Source organism: Pseudopodoces humilis, chromosome 6 (genome assembly GCF_049639895.1).
Source record: "Pseudopodoces humilis isolate 2021_Gansu_Grassland_sample_001 chromosome 6, ASM4963989v1, whole genome shotgun sequence".
Classification (NCBI taxonomy): domain Eukaryota; kingdom Metazoa; phylum Chordata; class Aves; order Passeriformes; family Paridae; genus Pseudopodoces; species Pseudopodoces humilis.
In genome coordinates this window covers 5515281-5522851 of record NC_142205.1, presented here as the reverse complement: position 1 = coordinate 5522851, position 7571 = coordinate 5515281, and the positions used below count along the sequence as shown (strand labels likewise).

General features: G+C 45.2%; 1 protein-coding gene across 1 annotated transcript; it reads right to left on the bottom strand.

The window, feature by feature from the left end:
- FABP1 (fatty acid binding protein 1) lies at window positions 1–3095 on the bottom strand. The gene is made up of 4 exons (XM_005517927.3): window positions 2965–3095; window positions 1763–1935; window positions 657–749; window positions 1–121 (listed from the first exon to the last, which is right to left on the bottom strand). The coding sequence occupies exons 1-4, from the start codon at window positions 3029–3031 to the stop codon at window positions 71–73; spliced, it is 384 nt and encodes a 127-aa protein (XP_005517984.1). The 5' UTR covers window positions 3032–3095; the 3' UTR covers window positions 1–70.
- Window positions 3096–7571: the final 4476 nt, after the last annotated feature.

Below are 7571 nucleotides of genomic sequence, written 5' to 3'. Positions count from 1 at the left end.
GAGGTTTTAATAAAATTTTTATTTTAATGGACACATTTTACACGGTAAAATACTGGCATATATAAGATTTCTAGATTCTCTTGCTGACTCTCTTCAAGGTGATGTCACCCTTGGTCATGGACTGAAAAAGAAAGGGAAAGTGTTAGCTTTTTATGAATTCATAGAATCGTTGAATATCTCAAATTGGAAGGCACACATAAGGATCATCATGGTATTCAGCTCCAAACTGTACTTAGGGTCTGGTCTTGCAAATCAAAACTGATCCCCAGTCTATCTCTTATAAACTGAATTTTTAAAGCTTTGGATTTCTTCAAGAATACCTCACAGCAAGTAGGGCTAAGCTAGCATCCCTCAGCTGGGATCAGTTTGCTTCACCTTTCTTCTCTAAAAGTGCCAAGCACCCGTTCACCTGTTCCTCTGGGTGGGTGAGAACACACCCTGATTACCAGAAACTTTGATCAGCTGTGCCTAAACTGGGGTCTTAAAAAATACCCTCTGGATCATACTCTAATGAGAAACTGCCTTCAGTTCCTGGCTGCAGAGCCTGTGTGCAAGCATGTGCTCTGCTCCAGCACCTCCCAGAACCTCTGTAGCTTCCTAGGACCAGGCCTGTGAAGGCAGGTCTGTTATTTCAGCCATTGCCCTTCTATACTTACGTAGGTGATGGTGTCTCCATTGAGCTCTGTGACGGATTTCATGTCTTTCACCTGTGTGACCAGTTTGTTGTTACCCTCCATCTGCACAACAGCCTGGTGGAAGACAGAAGCATTCATGTTATTGCTGGAGACCACCTTGACCCCTGCATTTTGTCCTTCCCCTGCTGTAGCAGGAGGGGACTGCAGAGCCACCTGAGCTGCACATCTAAAAAGGCTACAGACAGCACCAACACCCCCTCAGGGCAGCTATTGCTGATCAATGAAATTAATCAAATAAATAAGACAGCAAAGCCCATTTCTGTTTATCTGTCCTGCCCAGCTATAAGATGTGTTTGTTTGCCCTTGAGCTGCTGATGTACAGAGGCCAAAACTCTCCTAATAACTGTTTCCCCCTGGTCTATGCCAAAGGGAGTGGAAATCATGACACAGCTGGTGCAGCTCTCAGAGCCCTATTCATGGGGCATTTCTTTGGTGATCATCCCTCCTGCTTTCAAAAGTCCCTGCAATTCCATCTTCCCCTGAGATGACAGGCAGTATTTGCCAGTGGTGTTGCTGTGACATTCTATGAACCATTAGAAACTAATGTCCAGAAATGGGAGCTGACCCAAGTTCAAGAGTGGTAACTCCTCACCATGCTGAGCCATCTCACCCAGGGTAACCTGAAGCAGTGGGAAAGGCTAGCAGAGAAGCTAACAGCTACTGGGACTTAAAAGGACAGATTTATTGGTTTATGATTCATTGTCTGATTTTCCTGCACTACCTTTGAGCCAACATAATTAAGGTGGAGGTATGTTTTGTGTTGCACCATGACACAAAGTCAATCCTTTTCCACCTCAAATCTTTCAGAACTCTTCCTGACAAAACATTTTACCAAAGTCTCTCTAGCCTCCTTTTTCAAATGGGATATTGAAACACTGGCTTCTAGTGTTTTCTAAAGTGACTATTAAAATAGATTCAGAAATGCAAGGCTTCTTCTGTAGGAAGTGCAGTACATTAATTAATACCTGTGGTATGGTCAGTCCCTTTGCTCATATGCAGAGGGAATTGTTGGAAAGGAAATTTAATGTCCCTGAGCCCCCATAGCAGAGAAGGGGTTGCTCACTCACCTTTATTTTCTCTCCAGTCATCAACTCTATCTCACTCTCCTCCCCAATGGTGAACGTGTTTTTTATCACTTTGGAGCCAGTGGTCACAGTAACCGTGAACTTTTTCCCATCCTGTACAATTTCTGAGATGCTCTTGAGGTCTTTGCCCTTCTGGATCTGGTCCTCAGGGAGCCCTGCCCAGGAACAAGAGATATTGAGTGAACGGTGGAGCCATCTGTGGGCAGATTGCTGCCGCTGAACAAACTAATTTGGGGTTTGGGGACCTACAGTTGGGAAAATTTCTATTCCAGTGTGGAAAAACCTTTCAAGGATGATGCTTCCCCAGGAGCCATATGTCCCTGAGTCTGCTGGGGAGGAAGATTAATACTGTCATCCTGAATTTTGTGTGGGAATTAGACATGTGCTGTGTCTTGCTGACCTGACTGAGAGCACAAACATCAACTCCCCATCTAAGAATAAATCCTGCTTCCCTTCCTTTACTGACAGGCAAGGAAAAATGGATTAAACCAAGAGAGAATAAAGGAACAAAGTGTGTTTTTTATGAGATTCATGGTTCCTCAGAACCAGCTTATAAAATCTTCTCCCAAAGCCTGAAGGTGATCTGACAGGTAGAGCCCTTCTGGCACATAACTGTGCACAAATACTGCAAAGCCCCCTGGATCCCTGCAGGACCACATGTCCTGTCACAGACAGAAGTGGAAATCTATCAGACACATTCATCATTTAGCATTTAAATAGCACCAACTATTTTTCTGATGAACAGTGGGATGTGAGGCTTTGGAACATCACAGCACGGTGGCTGAGCAATGTCCTGCTTGCCCTCAAATTTCACAGCCTGATGGAGCAGATCTGCAGTGCCCCTAAGCTACCAAGGTCCTTCTGGCTTATCATGTGTGTGCAGCACTCAGCCACACTGGCCAGTGGCTGCAGAACCTGCCAGGACTGACTTCCTGCAAGTCACAAAACTTCACCCATCATCTCTTGACCCCCAGCCCCAGCCAGAGAGAAGCTTTCTCTTCTACTTTGAGATAACATCTCCACACAAATACATTTAAAATCCCAATAACTACAAGGTGACAGACAGAAACAGGAAATCTCAGAGATGTCTCAATCTGCAACATCAGCACATCAGCATGGTTGGCTCCCAAAAATCAGTGGGATCTGCAAAGACAAAGTAGCACATAGCACATGCAGGCACTTACCCATGGCTCTCATAAAGGGCTCAAAGTTTTCCTGGGACTGGAGCTCATATTTTCCAGTGAAGCTCATGGTGGAAAGGCTCTCTGTGCTCCCAACACAAGAGAAGGTGCCTTGCTGGTAAGCAGAGCTTGGTTTTATATCACCCTTCTGCCTTAAAAGTTGGCCAGAGGTAGGATGATGTAATTGGTTTATGGGCATGTTCAAACATTAACGTAAAACTGGGCAATGGTCAGTGATAAATTGCTCTGCATTTTACAGACCACAATTTACAACGTGGGGGCAGGGAAAACCCCATAAAATCCATTTTATGGAGGTCGCAATGTGGCATCTATAAACAAATTATGAGAAAAAAAAAAATCGTGCAAAGAAGATCATTATCAGAGGAACGAGCCAAATAATCTAATGAGTCTGCAGTCTGGCAGCACGTATCTGGGGGAGGAGAATGTGGTGACTGTGTGTCCCCTGGAGCTGACACTGGGGGGTTTCTGCTCACTGGTGTGTGCACGGTGGGTCTCTAGCACTGGCAGAATAGTGGTGGCACCCTGGCAGGGACTGACTCGCTCACAGACCTGTGCTGGTGAGGTTTGGTGTAACCCAGATAAAGCAGCAACAGAAACCCATCGCTGGCCTCTAAGAAAAATATTCAAAAAGAAAATACTCCAGATAAATTCCTGGCCTTGCACTGGCCCACCTCAAGACTGCAGTTTGAATCAGGCTCCACCTCTATGGTCCTGTGGGGATAGAGCTGGTGCCATTAGTTATCTACCAAACCACTTTCATCTCCTTTCCCCATAGGAGCCACAGTCACTCATGTACTGAAGAAGCATTCCAGCCCTTGGAGCTGCAATTCTCCCAAGTGCCACATCAGAAGGGCCAGCAGCAGCCTCCAAGCTGAGCCAAATTCCTCCCTCCAAAGCAGGACTCGGAGCTGGGCTCCTCTTCCAGTGCTGTCTCTTTGGCTGAGTGTCCCAGATTGTTTCATGGCATCTGAGCATCCATCCTCTGGGTCTGGATTCCCAGGCTTTTCTTCTTGCCTCAATTAATTCCTCCTCCCTCCCAAAATCAGCTAGCATCTTTGTCATTTTTTAAAATTGAAATCATGTATAAGAGTGAAAAAGACCTATCTTCTTCCAATTTGGAGATGCTGTCAGAACCTTCTGCTGCCATCTGTCCTGCTGCTGCTGCCTCAGCCGCGCTCTCCGTGCTGCAGTAGTGAGCCTCAGTTTCTGGTTAATTAGTACAGGCAATGTCTGCCAGATGAGGCAAGAGAGGGAAATCCTTGGCTGGTGGGATGGACAGTGGATGAAGTTGGCTAAGCCGGGGGAGAAATCCATAAGGGACATCATCCCTACGCATCATGTATGGAGCCGGGCAGAATGCTTCAGAGAGCATTCATGGAGGTGTGGATTGACACAGCAACTTCTCCAAACAGTTTTTTGTTGTTTTTTTTTTTTTTTACCATTTGATCCCCTCAGGAACAATATCACATTTTTATGCCTGCCTCAGGTGAAGAGCCCAGTGTCAGATGGGGCTGTGCTGACATATCCTTTTTCAATGTCCTCTTCATAAGGACAGGGGTGACTGACCTCTTCTGCTGAGTCCTGGCAGCAGCCTGAGCTGGTAGACCCCTGCCTCCTGTCAGCTAATGTTCTCTGGCCATGTGCCACCTGGAAGCACATGTGTGCCTCCCACATTTTCACGTCCTGGACCTTCAGCTGTTCCTCCAGGCAATTCAGGTCCCCTCTCTTTGCATGATGGGGAGAGACATTATGCTTGAAACCCTGCTTGAACTGCAGGGCTCCCAAGCCCACAGTGCTCATGGAGATAAATCTCCTAAGGGCTGTATGTCACTCATCAAATGTTAAAAGGGGAATATAATTGTCCAGGATTCTCTTGGTAACTGGGCAGAAATTTTTCCTCTCACGGAAATGGACAACTCATGAGAGAATTCACCTCATTTAGAACCCAAGTTGTCTTCTGTAGGTATCCTCTCCTCCTCTGCTTACTGTGAATAACTATAACATATCTGTACTTCTGATTTGCAATTGCTTAAGTGGGAACTATGGATCACTGTTAGAAAATTTAGAAATGTGATCAACGAACAAAAATAAATCTCTGTGTTTTGTTGGGTTCAACATTCTTTTATTTTCTTTAGCAAAGAAATGCAGTTTGTATGAAAGAAAGGAGAAATGCTCTCTTTTTAAAGAAAGGAGAAATGAAATTTTTCCAAGGTAATTATTATCTAGCCAGGCCTGCTGAGCAAATGGCAGGTGAGATAAACTTAATCTCAATAGCAAAGTTCAGAATACTTGTACATCTCCCCAACAGAAGATGGCATCTTTTAAAATATGATATAACTTTAACTTTTCAGAGCCAAGAAAATGCACCTGATTTTCATTAACATGAGGCCACGTTAATTGATAATTTGATTAAAGTAAATCCATACCATAAAACCTGAAATGTATGAAGGGAAAAGGAATGGATCATTTTCAAAAATTATTGAGGAAGCTACATCTTGAGGGAAGCCAGCAGGTACTTCTGTCTTTAAGTTGCTTTGAAAATAAAGCAGAGGGTCTTAGAAGCTTGTCAGAAAAAAAAAGACTGAAGTATCTTATTTCTGCTTTTTGCACCTGAATCAGAGATAGGGACACACGGAACTTCTCAGGCAAGAATATCACCAGTGGATCAGCCATGGTTTTGGCCAAATTTTAAACCCCACCTCCCCTGTCTATCTGGCCACTCATCCTGCATCTCCAAGATCCACCTCTTGAAGGAGAGCTGCTCAACCCAAACATCCCAAACTGCAATTTGTGGCTGGTGCCTCATGTTACAACATCTTCCATAATTAAGAAGAGCTTGGCTCTGTGACCTCTGTAGCTGCCTGTGGAGCAGTTGCATCTTTTTATGACATCCCCTCAACCCTTCCCTGGGATTCCTGAGCTCAGTTCTCACTTTCACTCAGTGTCTGGGAAGCCATGCTCCTACCTGCACTCCTTCTTGATGAGTTAGACATTATGTCCAGATTTTAAGGTTTAAGTCTCCCGAAGAAAAAAAAAAAAAATCTCTCTGCCTCCTCCAGTTCAAACTGAAACTCTTAAATTAAGTTCTGAACTACAAAAATTACTTTACAGCTAAAGCAGTGTATGGGGAAAGGCATTTTCCTGTAGCCCAGAGGAGGGTCCCTGGCAGCCCTGTGGAGGTCTGGGAATGTCTTCATGCATCTCTCTTCTATCACCTCACTTGTTTCTCTTTTCTAACCCACTAGTGACTCCCCAGACTTCAGTGAGCCCAGCAACTCAGTGCTTTGGGAAGCCGAGGCTGGGCTCTACACTAGGATTTTCTTGCCCAAATGTGAAAGGCTACAAGCCAGGACCTTTGATGATTCAGTCCTGGATTTTTCTAGTGCAGGTCCAGTTGAACACCCCAAAACCCCTAGCCATTTTTTTTTTAAAAGCTTGGTCACAAGCTTGCCAGTCACAGATCCCCAGGTGGGCTTCCTGCTGTCTCAACCTATAGTATTGTTGGGTAATTCTATTTCTGCTGCCCTTGAACCTGGGAACTTGGTCTGCTGCCAGATTTTCACTTCTCTGGTATGATTATTTGGAACCTCAAGGAACAAAGGTTTCCTCATCAGGCCACACGGCATCATTGCTTCGAAAGCTTGGATGGGCTGGAGAAGATGCTGCTGCTTCTGTGAGCTCTCCATCCCTCTTGGTTTTCTATGTGCCATGTTACCAAGACAGCACTGAGATTAAGCACTTTTCCCAGATTTTTCTCTTTTTAAAATGGTCTTGGCCGTCTGCTGAGATTCCTGTTTCCAAGCTGTAACTTCCAAGCTGCAGACATGCAAGCGCCATTTCATATAGGTTTAGATTAGATATGTCATTATCAGAGCCGTGATAAGAATGCAAAAGTGGTAGCTTGTGCAGAGAGCTGCTGCTTGATAAAGCTTTCCATCGATGCTGATATTCATAGAAGGACAACCCTCAGTCTTTGTCATCTTATTGTAAAGGTACCAAAGGGAGAAAAGGGTTGGTATTGCTTCTTCAAGGTCAAGGCAGCTCTATCACTGATAGCACAAGAGCCTTAGCTCTGCTTATCAATGATCACCTAGGGAGCAGAGCTTACAGAAAGGTTGGACTTTGCTGCTGGGATCTTTCTCTAGAGTAGGAATAAAGCTGCTGGCTCTGTCATCCACTTCCCATTCTCTTGCCTCCAACATCTATGGTGTAGTGCTGTGGCCTCTCTCTAGGCACAGGGAGCCGTCTGTTAATGCCCTCAGAGAATATGCGTTGTCCTTGCAGCTTGGCCTTCAGTGGGATGAGGCTGCCCTCCATGCCACAGCCCAGCTCATCGAGTCAGGGTAAAGGACTGAAAATGGTGTTCATTGCTTATGGAGCTAGTTTGTACCAGGGCAAGGAAAGAAAATGTTGGGAAAGAAACGGAGCCATTAGCAGTCAATGTTCTTGAGCGAGCAAGGTCTGGAAGAGACCCCCAAAGCAGAGCCAGTGAAGATTTAACTAAAGGTGCATCTGACCCCACCACACATCTGCAGTGCAAACGTCTCCCTCTGATCCACGCACATGAAGAGCCCCAAGACATGTGGGGA

What these genes read in the sequence shown, in the direction of transcription:
- FABP1 (XM_005517927.3), bottom strand. Translation starts at nt 3,031, where the DNA reads ATGAGCTTCACTGGAAAATATGAGCTCCAGTCCCAGGAAAACTTTGAG. An exon ending in GCCCTTTATGAGAGCCATGG is followed by an intron (nt 1,936 to 2,964) that starts GTAAGTGCCTGC and finishes GTTCCTGGGCAG; the next exon opens with GGCTCCCTGAGGACCAGATC. An exon ending in ATGGAGACACCATCACCTAC is followed by an intron (nt 122 to 656) that starts GTAAGTATAGAA and finishes TTTCTTTTTCAG; the next exon opens with TCCATGACCAAGGGTGACAT.